The sequence below is a fragment of the Lithobates pipiens genome, unplaced genomic scaffold (assembly GCF_037356315.1).
Source record: "Lithobates pipiens isolate NorthernLeopardFrog02 unplaced genomic scaffold, aLitPip1_a1.2 Scaffold_18, whole genome shotgun sequence".
Lineage (NCBI taxonomy): Eukaryota > Metazoa > Chordata > Amphibia > Anura > Ranidae > Lithobates > Lithobates pipiens.
In genome coordinates, this window is record NW_027507758.1 from 577,104,918 (window position 1) to 577,122,753 (window position 17,836).

The window sequence follows — 17,836 nt, forward strand, 5'->3', positions numbered from 1 at the left end:
GCCTTTGTCGAGCTCACCCAGTAACAAACTTGGATCAATAAAATGCAACCCCTACCTGAATGTTTTTGCCCCCTTATTTTGGTATACCGTACGTCAGACCAGGGCACACTTTCAGGTCCATTTCAAGTAAGCGAGTGTATGTTAACCTTGTTTGTCATCCTTATCCGTATCGGTCAGAGGGCTCCACACCATAAATAGAAAGGCCAGTATGGTGGCCTGAAATTATGGGAGGAGCCCGGTGGAGTATATAACCAGCCCGTTCGCCTATCTTCCTCGTCGGTTCCGGTGCGCGATACCCACCCACCCATCCCCTTTTTCAGGGCATTTCTCAAGCATCATACTCCTCATGAGAGTACTCATTTCACTCCATTCATATTCATTTCATTTATCACCCACTTTCTATCTAAGGTATGCCCCCTTATTTTGGTATACCGTACGTCAGACCAGGGCACACTTTCAGGTCCATTTCAAGTAAGCGAGTGTATGTTAACCTTGTTTGTCATCCTTATCCGTATCGGTCAGAGGGCTCCACACCATAAATATATATATATATATATATATATATATATATATATATATTGTAGACATGTCACTGGAGAAGTGATCGAGGGGGTGTACATCTCACCTAGGTTGCTACACAGTGTGAGATGGTAAATCCAGGATGGATCAGTTTCTCAGCAGCGATATGCTGCTGAGTTGTTATTTAATTTTGCCGGGCCTGGGTTTATATGGAATGGCAGGTAGGTTTGGTAGAGGGACCTGTCATTCCACATCCCCCGATCCAGTTCTGGGTTTGGGATCAGGTGAGCTTGGATCCTAATTAGCCTGGGAAGCTAAAGGCTCTGCAGGGTCTGCAGGTGATTGCTTCTCAGCCAGGGAATGAACAATCTGTGTGTTGAAGGAAGCTGCAAGCACAGCCACTGCTGGAGCTAAAACTCACCCTGCGATATCCAGGCGAAAGACGCTGTGTTTGTAAGTGTCAGATAGGTGAGCAGAACCTGTTAGTAAGCGCCCAGCCGGGCTAGGACTTTTATTTTTGTTGTACTTAGAAAGCACGGTGTTGCTGTATATTTTGTTTGCTGGACTGTTTGTACCACGAATAAACGCCAAGATCTGCTTTATCAAATTCCAAGTCTGCTGTGAACTGTGTCCAAACACACCCTACCCCGGGAAGATCCCTTACAATATATATATATATATATATATATATATATATATATATATATATATATATAAATTAGTGTTATGAGAGTCCTTGAAGTCACTCAATCATATGTTTTTAATGTGTTTGTATATAATAGTTTTAACTTTATTCTAAGAAAAACTTTAAATTTTTTACTTAATATACACGTGTGCCTATAAAGTCCATGTTTCCACTATAATTTCCTCCAATCGAATAGCTTGTCAACTAATCAATCAGAAGCGATAGATGGGAAAAGAAATTGATGAGAGTTGTGTGCAGACAGAAGACTGAGCAGGGCACACACTACAATGACGTGGGAGGAGGGAGGGGGAGAACAGCTGCTGAATCCAGCAAACATGCCGGAAGTGCCGGATATCTAGAAAACCTTGAATGATTGTAGGGAAAAAAAAGAAAAGAGGAAGGTCGTTTAGATGAATAGGCTGACAGAGACGTGAGTACACAACATACACTACTACGCAAATTGTAGATCATACTGTAGATCATAGATTTAATAACAGCATGCAATGCTACGTTGCAGTTTCTAGAGTGAGCAAGATACTTTCCCGTATTAAAAGTGATATAGACTCGCCCCTGTACAAAGTAGTATTAGGAGCTCATCTACAGCACACAGATGAAGGTGAGGTTCCCCTTTTCTAGAATACAGCCCATGCAGTCAAGGGGCCCCGATAGATATAACAAAAAAAACTGCTCAGCTTTGTAAGGACGGGTTCACATATGTGCGGCCGTGGTTCCCAGCATGGGGGCCAGTGCATTTCTATTCACCGGTTCAGGAGCAAATCAGGACCCTTTTGGAATGTGGATTGTGGTTGCCCTGAACATACAGTATCTCACAAAAGTGAGTACACCCCTCACATTTTTGTAAAAAGGTATTCCATCTTTTCATGTGACAGTTTACACTTTCCTACAATGTAAAGTAGTGAGTGTACAGCTTGTATAACAGTTAGACATGTGCGTTTCGTTCCGTACAAATCTCAAATTCGTACGAATTTCCCTAAATTCGTACGTTCGGGAGGATCCGAAATACGAATTGCCATGCGTCCGAATTTTGTACGCAATACGAACTTTTGTTTACGAATTTCGGATCAGTTGTTGTGGCATCGACGACTCAGTCATTATGCTTATTATGAGGGGCTCCCACCATCCCTGTGCTGTGCTGACTTCCTCCTGGGTCTGTACCTCTGCTGTGCTCATTATGAGGGGTTTCCACCATTCCTGTGCTGTTCTGACATACTGAGCACAACAGGGGTACAGCCCCAGGAGGAAGTCAGCACAGCACAGGGATGGTGGGAGCCCCTCATAATGAGCACATGGCTGCCATGAACAGCTGCTCCAGTTTTGATCCCCCGCACTGTACGGGGTCACTGGAAATTGTTTGGTGTTACCAAGCATGTGCTTTCCGCACATCCCCGGTGACCCCAAACAGTGTGGGGTGATCTATCGAAACTGGAGCAGGCGAAAACTGGACCAGCGGTGCATGGCAGGCAATCCGCTTCTCTCTTTCATTTTCAAATCTTAAGGGAATGAACTGAAGAGAAGCTGATTGGTTGCCATGCACCGCTGGTCCAGTTTTCGCCTGCTCCAGTTTCGATAGATCACCCCAGATCCAGATTCTGTTCGCTCCAATTTTGATCAATTTCCCTAAATGTCTTTTTATCTGTTCTAGCAGTCATATGTGTAAATGAGAAGAATGGTGGGGGCACATCAGGACACATTGGAGCACATCAGGATACATTGGGGCACAGCAGGGCACATTGGAGCACATTGGGGCACATCGGGGCACATCAAGGCATATTGGGGCACATTGGGGCACATCAGGGAATATTGGAGCACATTGGGACACATTGGGGAACATCAGGGCACATTGGGGCACATCAGGGCACATTGGGGCACATTTGGGAACATCAGGGCACATTGGGGAACATCAGGGCACAGCGTTTACCAGCCAGCATGCAGAGTAGCGCAGGAAGCGTGTGTAATAAGTTCTCTCTCCGCTCCTTCCTGGTGGCACCTCCTCTCTTCTCGTCCATCCCAGATGATGTCACAAGCAAATAGGGGTAGATGAAAAGCGAGGGGAGGGATTGTGTGGAGGGACAGGGACCAACTACTAAGACCAAATGGCCATCTCTGCTGCAGACAGTCAGTTCAAGAAATATTCAGAGTGAGGGAGGGGTACCCCAGCTTTGGCAAATAGATTTTCAAAAATGCTAACTGCTCCATTAGCTGGGGGGGACAACTGGGATCTTTGGGGTGACAAGATGTTTCCCATCACAGAAAACACCCGCTCACTCTGGACACTTGTCGGAGGGCAGGACAGTAGCTCCTTGGCAATATCTGCGAGGGCAGGCCACTCCTCGATCTTCTCCTGCCAAAAAAACATTGGATCTGTGGTGGGGTGCACTGGTTGGGCTGACAAATAGGACATGACAACCTCCTTTGCTGATATGGGTTTCTTGGGGTGCACTATGCTGGAGGTTCCCATTAGGGTATCAAGTGCCTCAGCCAAGACAGAAGATGCTCCGCTGGCAGGAGCTCTGCTCACTTCACTAGATGATGCATGGGAGAGGGGGTCTTCAATATCTTCTTCCTCCTCTTCTCCCAGCCTTACCATCTGCCTTTCCCTCTGATGCACGCTGTCGATTAGTCTGTCCCGCCATGTTGTCAGAGCACTACACTGCACAGCCATTTTCCCCTTGATGCGAGGGTCACACATGGCAGCCAGCATCAGTTCTGGGCAAGAGGCGGTCAACTCCTGCGTGCACCTGCCCGACTCCATCAGAAATGTGTTTAGCAGAGCCAACACATCAGGTTGAGGGCCACCACCAGGCAAAGGTTCCTCTGCCGACTTGAACCGCTCCAATTTGCTCTGAAGGTGGTTGAAGAGTGGGAGCACATGACCAATGCTGGCATCATGGTGGCTTAGGTGTTCTGTGACAGAGAGGAAAGGTTTGAGGACTGCCACAATCTGCCTAATTATGGCCCAGTCCTCCCTGCCTAAAGGTCTCTCTATGCCAATGTTATGATCACAGGCCATGACATGGAGAGCCTTCTGCTGCTCAAGGATGCGTTCCAGCATTGCTAGGGTTGAATTCCACCTAGTCCCCACATCCTGTTTTAGGCAGTGTTCTGGAAGGCCTGCCTTCCTCTGTTCCACCCTGAGGAGGTGGCTGTCCCCCACACTCCAATGGAAGTGGCCAGCTATCTTCCGACAAGAGTCCACCACTTTGGACAGCCTTCCATCGCTGCCAGAAATGGTCTCCACCAACCGAAAACTGTCAGTAACCACCTGGTGGAGAAGGTGGGCTGAGCAGCGCACACCCACAAAGCTGCCATCCCTTACAGCCTTGACCATGTTGCTGCCTCCATCAGTGACAACATAGCCAATCCTGTAGTTGCTGTCTGCCTGTCCAAACCACTGCAACAACATTTTCTGCAGGATGTTTCGCGCTGTGTGCTTTTCATCAAGCACCTCAGCGTGCAGGAGGAAGGAACGGTGCCCATGTTTGTCAACTTCTGACGAGGATCCAGATGTTTGAACTACATCATGGGACACCTTGGCCTGCCACCAATGTGCGTCAGGGACAGGAAGGCATGCTGGGCACTACACGCACTCCACAGGTCAGTGGTCAGGTGCACTGCCTGTCCACCTGCCCTTCCAATCTCCTCCTTGAGCACCCTGACACAAGACCTGTATAAGGCTGGCACCACAGTTTGGCTGAAGGTCTTACGTGATGGCACACGGTACTGTGGTGCAAGAGCCTGCGTCAATTGCTTGAAGGGCTCACCTTCCACCATGTTGAAAGGTGCTCCTCCAACTGCAATAAGCTTGCCAATCAGGCGTGTTATTTTATGCACCTGCGCCCGAGATATACCCTTACTCTGAAAGCCACCAAAATCTTCCAGGGTGGCCTGGCTGGTATGGATTGGATGCAGGATGGTAACAGCATTTCTGCCTTATACTGGCTGGTGGTGCTGGCACTCATGGTGGCTATGGCGGTACCACTACTGGTTCCCCTTTTGGTGTATGGAGGAGTGGCCATAATACTTTTCTCCCCTAACAGCACTGCATGGTGGTGCACACGCATGTGCTGGTTCATGCCACTATTACTGAGATGCCCTATGTCTCAGCCCCAGCTGAGCTCCCTGCCACAGTGATTGCATTTGGCCTTCTGACCGACACCAATTCTTTTAAAATGCTGCCAAATGCTGGAACGGCAGCCACCACCTCGGACACTGCCTGATGGAATTCCTTCCACTGCAGTGGTCACACTCTCTTTCTGAGGTTCGGCAGGAGCAGGCGGAAGAGACCTGAACATCCCAGGTATTTTGGGTTCTGTGATGGATTGAGGTCTAATGGTTGCATTGGCCCATTCTGATGCTGGAGGCTTAGAAAGCACTTGGGCAGGGGTCTTTTCAGGAGAAAAAAGTAGTGGGGACTGAGGGGAGATACTTTCTGGGCTGTCGGTGGTGCCAACATGGGTAGAGGGCTGGAAATTAAATTTGTCTACAACAATGTCAGGAAAGCCTGCTTCCACCTCTTTCACATTGCCAAGGGAACAGTGATCATTAGAAGCAGTAAACTCTGTCTCCTTGCTGACCACTGCCAAGCTCCCTGTAGTGCTAATGGTGATGGCACTGGCAGCAATGGTGGTGGGGACATCATCATGAGCCTCGGCCTCCTGACATGTTTCCTGCTGCATTGCCAGGATCTCCAACTTTGGCTGCACAAATGTATATGAACTGGGAATCCCTTTGGTCTGCCCTCTTCCATAAAAGGTACCAATGGGCAGCATGCTACCAGCAGCAGTGGCAGAGTTGGTAGCGCCACTTTTGCTATGAATTGTGCTGCTGGTTCTAGGAGGTAAATCCTGGAACAGCTGGCGATGTGCAAATGTCTGCTGTTTGCCAGGCTCTTTACCACCAGCAGTCTTCACTCCCATTCGCCTCAGCTTTATGGGAGGTGAGCTGAGCTCAGAGGGCGCAGAGACAGAACGTCCGACCTGCTGCTCATGTACACAGATCATAGCTCTCCCTCTCCCAGCAGCACTCTTACTGCTTTTTTGACCTTGTTTGCTGCTCATTTTTCCTTTAAAAGTTAGAAAAATGTAGACAAAAAATATATATGATTTTGATTGCAGCAAACTAACACCAAAATCACCAAATGTACAAAAAAAAAAATTATACCAACAGAAAATAACAAAATATTAACTAAATGTAACAAGAAATGAAAAAAAAAAAAAAAAAAATCTCTCAAAACTAACCAAAAAAACGAATAAAACCAGAAACTAAACACTAACAGATGATATACAGATACAAACTAAAATGAACAATGAAAAACTAAGGATTGCAAAGATATTCGCTCAGATGCACAGACAAATAATCGTGTGATCTGCTCCACTACAACTAACCCACAAAGGGAAGTCACATGATCGGGCCTGCCCTGTAGGCCTCAGCAGCAGAAGAAAACCACTGATTGGTCAACCAAGTCACATGTTGTTTCCGTAGTAACGAAATTTGGACATATTGTCATAATGAGGTATATATTTTTTCCTTGAAATTCATTGTAAAGAACGTTCGTACAAGTTAACGAACCTAACGACAATTCGTATTTCGTACGAATTGAAATAGAATTTCGGACACGAAATACGAAGTACGAATTAATTCTAATATGAACCGGAACGCAACAGAACGAAACAAATTTATTGACGGCGCCCCTCAAAATAACACACAGCCATTAATGTATAAACCCCTAAGTAAAAATGTCCAAATTGGACCCAAAGTGTCAATATTTTGTATGGCCACCATTGTTTTCCAGCACTGTCTTAACCCTCTTGGGCATGAAGTTCACCAGAGATCCACAGGTTGCCACTGGTGTTCTCTTCCACTCCTCCATGATGATATCACAGAGCTGGTGGATGTTAGAGACCTTGCACTCCTCCACTTTCCATTTGAGGATGCCCCACAGATGCTCAATAGGGTTTAGATCTGGAGACATGCTTGGCCAGACCATCATCTTTACCCTCAGCTTCTTTAGCGAGGCAGTGGTCATCTTGGAGGCGTGTTTTGAGTCGTTATGTTGGAATACTGCCCCGTAGGGATGAGCTTCGAGTTTGAGTCAAACTCATGTTCGACTCTAACATTGCCTGTTCGCCTGTTCAGCGAACAGTGAACAATTTGGGCTGTTCGCAGCAAATTCAAAAAGCCGGAACACCCTGTACAAGTCTATGGGAGAAATCTAAAATGCTAATTTTAAAGGCTAATATGCAAGTTACTGTCCTAAAAAGTGTTTGGGGATCTGGGTCCTGCCTCAGGGGACATGAATCAATGCAAAAAAAGTTTTAAAAAAGGCAGTTTTTTCAGGAGCAGTGATTTTAATAATGATTAAAGTGAAACAATAAAAGTGTAATATTCCTTTAAATTCCGTACCTGGGGGGTGTCTATAGTATCACTCATTGAGTGTTCTCTGTATTACGGGAGCCGACAATGAAAAGTGATTTTAAAAGACTTTTTTTCCTTGCGAAATGACACTTTGTACAGGGACAGTTCTAAGCACAGGAAACATGCGTCCCTTCACAGCCATACTATAGACACCCCCCAGGTACGAAATTTAAAGGAATATTACACTTTTATTGTTTCACTTTAATCATTATTAAAATTACTGCTCCTGAAAAAACTGCAGTTTTTAAAACTTTTTTTGCATTGATCCATGTCCCCTGGGGCAGGACCCAGGTCCCCAAACACTTTTTAGGACAGTAACTTGCATATTAACCTTTAAAATTAGCACTTTAGATTGTGAACGTTCGAGTCCCATAGACTTTAATAGGGTTCTAAAGTTCACACGAAGTTTAGGTCTGTTCGCAGGTTCTGGTGCGAACCGAACAGGGGGTGTTTGGCTCATCCTTACTGCCCTGTGACCCAGTCTCCGAAGGGAGGGGATTATACTCTACTTCACTATGTCATAATACATGTTGGCATTCATGGTTCCCTCAATGAACTGTAGCTCCTCAGTGCTGGCAGCACTCATGCAGCCCCAGACCATGACACTCCCACCACCATGCTTGACTGTAGGAAAGACACACTTGTCTTTGTACTCCTCACCTGCTTGCTGCCACACACGCTTGACACCATCTGAACCAAATAAGTTTATCTTGGTTCCAGTAAGCCATGTCCTCAGTCTGCTTGTCTTCAGCAAACTGTTTGCCATGCTTTCTTGTGCATCATCTTTAGAAGAGGCTTCCTTCTGGGAAGACAGCCATGCAGACCAATTTGATGCAGTGTGCAGCGTATGGGCTGAGCACTGACAGGCTGACCCCCCACCCCTTCAACCTCTGCTGCAATGCTGGCATCTCTCATACGTCTATTTCCCACAGACATCTGTATATCGCGCTGAGCATGTGCACTCAACTTCTTTGGTCGACAATGGCGAGGCCTATTCTGAGTGGAACCTATCACGTTAAACCGCTGTATGGTCTTGGCCACCATGCTGCAGCTCAGTTTCAGGGTCTTGGCATTCTTCTTATAGCCTAGGCCATCTTTATGTAGAGCAATAATTCTTTTTTTCAGATCCTCAGAGAGTTCTTTGCCATGAGGTGCCATGTTAAACTTCCAGTGACCATTATGAGAGAGTGAGAGCGATTAACACCAAATTTATCACACCTGCTCCCCATTCACACCGGAGACCCTGTAACACAAACGAGTTACATGACACCGAGGAGGGAAAATTGCTAATTGGACCCAATTTGGACATTTTCATTTATAGGTGTACTCACTTGTTGCCAGCGGTTTAGGCATTAATGACTGTGTGTTGAAAAATTTACAATGTTATACAAGCTGTACAATTACTACTTTGCTACAATGTAAAGTGTAATTTCTTCAGTGTTGTCACATGAAAAGATAGAATAAAATATTTACAAAAATGTGAGGGGGCGTACTCAGTTTTGTGAGATACTGTATGTAAACCAGCTCCATTGAGAGCCGGTCAAGCTCGCATGTCATGCAAATTGGATGCAGAGAAACATATGTGAACCCGACCTGAAACAATGAAATGAGTGTAGGGTGTGCATGTGTACGGTATATAAACAATTGCATATTTTGTGTAAAAATTGCAACTACCACTCTTTAATTCTATAAGATCTCTAAATTCAGAAAACATATAGTGTTCTGAGATTATTCAGTCATTTTATAGCAAAAATGCAAATTTTTTACAAAATGGAAAATTTTCTCCAGAGAGCAAGTAGTTACTTGGCAAAGTCACCTATGTCATAGTTCAGTGTTATCTGTAGCTGTTTAACCTTTGCTCCTTCAGTTTTCTGGGGCATGGAGTGGCACCAACGATTGCTAAAAAAAGAGAAATCATGCTCCAAGGTATAATAAACTACTAGTTGCTAGCACACTAACAGATATATATATATATATATAGGTATACATACAAGTAAAACAAGTGCTACGCTTAATGAACAAGGTACATAGTTAGTCTGGCTAAAAACAGACACAAGTAACAATTGGGGTAAATAGGGCAATATTAATCATATGCCACATCAATCGAGAGACATGACTATACTCGCTGGCTTCTATTGGTTATTTGTTATTATTATTATTATTATAACCAGAATACAACTACTGTATGTACATTCAGCTTGACATTGAAAATTAGAGCATAAGTTGTTTTGTTGTATTCTATTCTGTAACCTCTTTAAACCAATAAAAAAAAAATTGATAGTTAAAAAAAAAAAATGAAAACAGGCACAAGTCCATTTAGTTCAAACAATAAAAAAAAAAAAACATACAATCCCATATATAGAATCCTTCACCCACATTTGATCCAGAGGAATGCGAAAAATCCCAGCATGCATGATCCAATTTGCTACAGCTGGGGGAAAAAAATCCTTCCTGATCCTCAGAGAGGCAATCGGATTTTTCCCTGGATCAACTTTACCTATAAATGTTAATACCCAATTATATTATGTACATTTAGGAAAGAATCCAGGGCTTTTTTTAAAGCAATCTACTGAGCTGGCCAGAACCACCTCTGGAGGGAGTCTATTACACATTTTCACAGCTCTTACTTTGAAGAAACCTTTCCATATTTGGAGATTAAATCTTATTTTCCTCTAGATCAGTGGTATCCTCAGGACGCACCAACAGGCCAGGTTTGCAAGAAAACTGAAATACAACACAGGTGATATCATTTGCTGCTCAGTGATTGCAGTGTTCTAGTCTGCATCTCCCCCAAGGTAATGCATAAAACCTGGCCTGTTAGTGGGCCCTGAGGACAGCGTTGATGACAACTGGTCTAGATGTAAAGAGTGCCCCCTTGTCCTCTGTGATGACCTAAAGTGAATAATTCAACACCAAGTTCACTATATGGACTACTTATATATTTATACATGTTGATCATATTCCCCCTTAATATTCTCTTCTCAAGAGAGAATAATTTCAGTTCCTCCAATCTTTCCCATAGCTGAGTTCCTTCATGCCTGCAAGTCAGCTAGTCCCTGAAGGATGGGGTGTAGTCCACGTCTCTCCTAAGGACAAAGTCTGAGTGAGATGTAGGATCAGGACCTGGAATGGCGGAGCCTCTACTCTGACATCTTTTGCCTGGTTGGCGTCTTCAGGATGTCCTAAAGATGCCAACCCAGTGAAACATAAGCAGCTTATACTATGTTTGTTCACTTATTTTACAGGGCACCATTCATTGTTTTTTACTCTTTCAATAAAATGTATTCATTTATTTATTTATTTATTTGAAATTGAATTTATTATTTTTTACATATTTTTTAAGACCCCTATTGGGTGGCTCTGGTAAAATATCAGGGGTCTAAACAGACCCCTGAGAGTCTCACGTTTGAGACAAAGAAAGTGACTGAGGACAGATTCATGAACAACTTTCTCTGCAGCCTCAGCTGTACAGACTGAAAAAACAGGAAACCTCTGTAAAAAGCTTCCCGCTAATTCATAAACCAAAGCATAGTAAACATAGTTTATTATGCCTCGGCTAAGAATGAATTAAAAAAACAAAAAACAGAGTCAGTGATCGGTACTGATCACTGACTCAATTTATTAAGACACGGAAGGGGCTAGTAAATGGCAAATCCCGCTGCTGGGGAAGCATGTCATGTAGAGGAACCGTTCCCTCCATGTAGCCGCTGAATACCCAATATCCTCCTCTCCCTCCTGCAGAGATTCAGAGGCTACATAGATGGATCGGTTCATCTAGATGTTGCTGCCACCACCACCCTCCAATCCAGGTGTACAAGGGGCTACATGGGCCCCCTGGAGCATGGGGCCAGGTTGCAATGGCAACCCCTGCAACCTCTGTACATATGCCCCTGGGCATCATATAATTGTCTACTCTCCATTCAGACCTGTGATCACAACATCTTGCAGTCTTATAGTCCTAACTTTATTTTCATCTCTGAAATTTCAGAATACCAAGAATCAGATAAAGTTGATGTACACTTTTGTTGGCCAAAAAAATCTGTCTCTACTATAAAATGGTTTGTTTTTCCCTACAGGCCAATGGCTCCCCTGCTTTAGCCACCAGCATCTCTAAATCTGGTTATTAGTTTGAAATGTGGTTGTTACAGAAAATAACCTTAGGTATTGTGATATTTTGGGGTCTGGAGCACAAGACAGCCACATCTTTGTAAAAGCAAATTATTTTTATTTCTCCAAAAAATAAACAGCCTATCTCTAGCATTAAACAAACAAAACAGTCTGCAAACTCTGGTACAAAACAAAAACTTCAGCTCACGCCAGCATAAACTTGTTTCACAACAGGGTGTTAGGTCCCTGGGTCCAGAAACTGCTGGCTACTTCCTGCATCTTTCAGGCCTTTATCACATGCAAGTTAACCCATTCTGGTCCAAGTTACCCATAGTCAGGGCTGAAGGATCTTTTCCATCAAAGATCTCTCAAAGCCTATGGATTCTGGAACACATATCAGGACTTAATAACCCTGGGAAAATTGGGCATTCCGTTTCTCTCTTTAATGGCTCACCTGGAAATCCCCCACCCTGTTTGTGTGAGTACTCTCCTCCTTAAAGGGAACACAACCCTCACAATGGTGACACATGCTATATCTGCCATCCAGGACCCATCAGCTTTTTTCAACCTTTATTATCCCAGGGAAAAACTTGGATTTTTAGGTCACAGGGACCCCTTGCTAAAAATTCTATCTACGGCATTATATGTTATCAATGTCATAAAGTTATAGATCTAAAAAAATAAATAAAAGAAAACAGAATATGGCATACCTAGGGTATTTGACACTAACAGTCTTCTAGGTATTGTTAATACTCTAACACTAAAATGCTCTAAATAAAAATAATTTTCATTACTAATCACAACATTTGAAAAAAGTAAAAATTATAATCATAAATGAAACCCTTACATCAGTGGTTAGTGGATAGTACCTTCATAAAATATTGGTCAATAAGAAGGTGCCACCCTTAAAGACAATCATTGGTGTGTCAATTACTCCCCAAAGTGATGTTGGCCACTGTCAGATGAGGGGGTCAGTCTACCTCTACCCAACGAACCCCTAGCAACCTCTTCAGGAACCTGAAGGCTTCAGGGAACCCTGTTTGAGGATGGCTCCTCTAGATGGTCTGGGTTTGTGACAGGCTACTGTAACTGAAGTATTGCCCACAAAGTGGTCCAGGGCCTGACTTTTTGTCTGTTGGGGAGCGTGCATTACAAGAGTTGCTAAACCGTTTGATATATGAAGCAGTTCCTTTACTTGTATTTCAGATGTACTGTATATTTGGTGGGTTATCTGGAATTCAGCTTCAGAAACCTTTGTTGTACTGTACTGCATCAAACAAAACAATATCTCCTTTAATGAGTTGATAATTGATCATCTTATATTTTTTATCCCAACCAGACCTTACTGGCACAATGCAGATTGCGGATCCAGTTACATTGTTTCTATCAATCATTCTCTGTGTATTGTTGGCCATTGCCTTATTTGGATGGAAAAGAAGGCCCCCCAACTTTCCTCCTGGACCCACTCCTTTACCGATCATTGGAAATATGCTCATCCTGGACTCGGAGCAGCCGTATAAAACCATGCATGAGGTAATTCTGACTTCCACAAAAGATGCAGAAATAATGGATAGGTAGAATCCTGAAGTATAAAACGAAAAAGAAGAGATGTGACCTGACACAACAACAGTGACAAGCCTCCAACCCTAATATACATATATGCAAAAAAAAAAGAGAAGAATAATGGGACTTTAATTGAGGCATGTCACTGCAAAAGATATTACATCGAGTATGATACAATTTTTAAATAATAAGACCATATGCAAAAGATCTGACACTTAAAAATACAAGTGATTGGTAAGATAAATTCATATAATACTCAAACATAATCATAATAGATGTCTTGGCAGCCTAAAAGAACTATGCGCTTCATGGATCCTGTCCACTCATCGGGAGTATGATGCAAGAATGAACTATAAGCACAGGTAGATAAACAGAAAATAATATATAATGAAATATCATTTGAGCGGGGGCATTTAATTTTAAAAGGGGCATGGGATCTGATACTTACAAGTCAGCTCAAAAAAGTTTGATCCAGATTCTAGAAGGAAGAGATGACAGGGGGCCTCAGAAAACAGTGTCTGACCCGAGGCTGAGGCAGAAAACCCCATCCGGTCAAGGGAACAACCAAGAACCAGGCCAGGTTACCATGGTACAGTCCATAAGATTTGTGAAATATGTGAACACATCTAACCGCACTGATCTTCAAAAAATACAAGTGTGCGTGAATGTGGAAGAACAAAAAAAAATATATATATATACTGAATGATCCACCTATGCACCCCCATGAGGGACCTGCAAAGAATGTGGAAATGGCCAAAAATTGTGTATAAATCGTGTATAAAACTAAAAAAGGCACACAAAATACAAAAAGTAAAAATTTAAATAATAAAAATATAAAAGGTGCTAAAAAAAAAGAAATAACACAAGGGTGTGTGTGTGGGTGAACCCTTTCCCACTTTTTTAAAATGAATGCCCCGTACACGCAATCGGAAATTCGATGTGAGCTTTTGGTCGGAAATTCCGACCGTGTGTATGCTCCATCAGCCTTTTGCTGGCGGAATTCCTGCCAGCAAAAGATTGAGAGAAGGTTTTCAATTTTTCAGTCGGAAAAAGTTCTGATCAGAAATTTTGATCGTCTGTACCAATTCCGACGCGCAGAATTTCTACGCATGTTCGACGGAAAATCCACTTGTGTGTACGGGGCATAAGAAGAAAATTTGGCTTGACATATACTGTATTGAATGGACATTCAATGACCCTACTAGATGAATAAAAAGCTAATGTAAGAAAGATACAGTAACCCCCCCCCCCAACAATAACAGAATGATTGCAACGCATTAGTAAAACTGCAGAAATGGAGGACTTAATACATTAGGCCCGTGAGACCCCCACCAAATGCTGTAAAACCTGGGTATGCTGGCGAAACTTTACAGAATCAGCAGAATACTTGAGGCTTATGCTAGTTTAAAATCCTAATAGCTGACGGGAGTCTGACCTACGAGAGTAGAAAGAGACAAGAGACAAAAGAGCTGAAACCGTACAAGACCACGGGACTGTTTAACCTCCCTTAACTCCCTTTTCCTGTACACCGGCCTTCACGACTATACTCATCATATCAGATGAACACTGTACATCTGGATTAATGCCACAATAGCACCATTATTATAACACACTTAATGGCAAGAGATCCAAGTCCTGACCACCAGACCAATACCACCCTTAACCATCCCTCCCCCCCATTACCCCCTCCCTCCAATTTGGAAGGACCTTTGCGTGCTTTGACAGACCCATGATTGTTGTTTCACCCACCTGACTAGGTTTCGTTCCCCCCCAAGAAGGATCATTTGATGTTATACAACTCTTGGTGTATTTGAGCCACTTACCGAAACACCCTTACCTGTTTCAACCGCCCCAGGCGACATTCTGCATTATGTTTGTCGTATTCTATTTTTTGCCGTTAACTACTGTTGATACTCTTTAACAATAAATATGATTGTATCATCTTTATGCTTGTATTTTTAAAACCTTTGATAAAATTATTTGAAACAATGTAAATTAATTATACTATTTACATTTGGTGTAATTGCAGCTCTCTAAGAAGTATGGTCCAGTATACAGTATCAAGATAGGAGAGGAAACAATGGTGATCCTTTGTGGTTATGAGACAATAAAGGATGCCTTGGTAAATCATGCTGAGGAGTTTTCCGGAAGGCCAATAATACCACTCTTCCAAGAAATCACTAAAGGACATGGTAATCTGAAGCTTTTATATTTTTATTTACATCTACCTGTTTTTATTTACGTCTACTATGAGTACTCATGAAAATGCTCTCCTGAAACCGATACTTTGCTGTGCGATTTGCATCCATACAAAATGAATGGTTTCAAATCACACTGCAAAAAATTGCCCGCAATTTGAGGCCTGTGGACATCTGCAGCTGTGGCTTGGGCTCCTTCTGCCTCTCCCATGGCTTTGTTCTTCGCATCTCCAGTGGCTCTCTCATTCCAGCCTTCAGTTCAAGCTATCTACTTGTAGTTCTGACAGTATGGACTACAGGGATTCTAATTGGCAGAACCGTCACATTAACGACACTGACCTGGGGCCGCTGGAAATGCACAGAACAAAGCCATGGAAAAGGCAAGAGGAGCCCAAGCCAAAGCCAGAGATGTCCACAGTCAGATCGGGAGCCAGAGCTGGTAGAACTCATCATGCAGGGAGCTTTCCCCGCTCCTGTGTGAACTCAGGCTTAAAATCAAGACAATGACAAGCCTGGGTCCACACAGGAGAAGGGAAACCTCCCTGCATCATGGGTTCCACAAGCACTGTATGGATGCAAAGAGCACCACAAAGTATGGGTATTCGGTATCAGTGATAAAAAAAAGGATATTGATACATCCCTAATATATACAGTATATATGTGTGAATCTAGGGCAAAATGACTGAGTCCTGTTATCCTCTTCTCGAAATAGGAATAGATCAACATGATTTTTAGTCTACAGGAGAAATTGTCAAGCTTAGGTCTAGTACTGGGCTTTTTTCCTAAAGTGGAGTTCCACCCAAAAGTGTAACATCCACTTATTTTCTTCCTCACCCCCCTCCCCCTCCGGTGCCACATTTGGTACCTTTCAAGGGGGAGGGGGTACCTGTTTTTAACAGGCCTCTGTCCCCACTTCCAGAAGATATCGTTGCGGCGCCATCCCTTCCGGGACAATTAGAAAGTGCAGCTCACTTTGCGCATGTGCAGTAGGGAACTATCTCTTAAGCCAAAAGGCTTCACCGCTGGTTTCACTTAGAGGAGATGGTGGCGGCAGCATTAGACAGCCAATCCTATGAAGCCAATCAGTCCTCTAGGACTCCAATAGGGGTCAATATCTATTGTATTATTTCTATGATAATTATAAGCAGATGTCCAGAGCACCCCCACTGTCCCTTACATCACAGTGCACCCCATTTGACCTTGTGATGCTTCCAGGAAGAAACTAAGGTGACAGCTGGGAAGCAGAAAGTGCAGGGTCTGAGGGGGGAGTGAAGGAAAATAGTTTGATTCCATGCAGTGGAAGGTTTATTAAGTACCAGCAAAAAATAATATAATTTAAATAAATGTGTAAAATCAAATTACATATATAAAGAACTGCTGCCCCTACTGATTACTCCCCCCTAAGTGGGGTAGAAAGTTGAGAAAAATAAAATAGAGGTAGGTGTGGGGCTGTTCATTTAAATTGCTTTAATAATTAGTGATATAATGATGTGCCTAGTACAATTAATTAATATAGCTTGTGAAAAATAAAAATGAAAATAATCTATCGTATGTAATGATATTGATGTAGAAAAATGCAGAAAAAAATGCACAAAATTATAATATAAGATGTGATACTACACACAAAATGCACAAAATTAATCCATAGAAAATGTTGAATAAATATTAAAAAAAGTCCATGATTGCATGAAAAAATGTAAAAATAATTATATATCTCCAACGTGATCAGATGTTTACAATGTAACTATACTAATACAATTTAAAATTTTAATATAAAACAAATATAAAAGTTCATAATCCCAAAAAGATTAAGTAGATGAAAGTGCTTGGTGCTTTTGTGCTGGTGAAGGAAAAAAAAAAACCCACTGCTCTAGTTCCCCTTGGAAGATGCACACAGCATACGTGATTTATTTGTGCTCTTATTGTGACTGCCCTCACCAGAGATCATTTCCTCTCCCGGGGTATGGAGCATTCACAGTTTTTGTGCAGCACTCTGGAAAATTATCCAATCCTAGATGTCCTGGTAATGTTTCCCTTACGCATCGTACACAAGAGAGAAGGATCCCAATAGTGTAATATTGTAAAAGACCTTGTTTATAAGCATTAAAGCCTATCTGCATAACCTACCTCAAGAGGTTTAACACCTGTAAGCAGTAAGATATTTTATTTTAACCTTGTTGATTCAGCTTTAAAAAAAATAGAGTGTGCTGCGGACGGAGGACTTGGAAAAGCCTCTTTCTGTTGTGTACAAAATGTTGTTCCCTGACAGGCCGAAGCCCATCCAAAAATGCAGGGATGTTTGGAGTGCCTTGGTGCCGGACTTTGAGGG

The 17,836-nt window shown here is 42.9% G+C and overlaps 1 protein-coding gene across 2 annotated transcripts in view; it reads left to right on the top strand.

Annotated features, from left to right (window-relative positions):
• The window catches only part of LOC143989074 (cytochrome P450 2C5-like), a 54,615-nt gene that overhangs the window by 11,068 nt on the left and 25,711 nt on the right, over positions 1-17,836 (top strand). The window contains exons 1-3 of one of the 2 annotated variants that reach the window (XM_077489086.1): positions 1,511-1,634; positions 13,086-13,279; positions 15,339-15,501. In XM_077489086.1, coding sequence (XP_077345212.1) covers positions 13,100-13,279; positions 15,339-15,501 — 343 coding nt within the window. In that variant the 5' untranslated portion in view covers positions 1,511-1,634; positions 13,086-13,099. Of the gene's footprint in view, positions 1-1,510; positions 1,635-13,085; positions 13,280-15,338; positions 15,502-17,836 lie in introns of those variants that run through there. The other variant, XM_077489085.1, reaches the window with a different exon arrangement.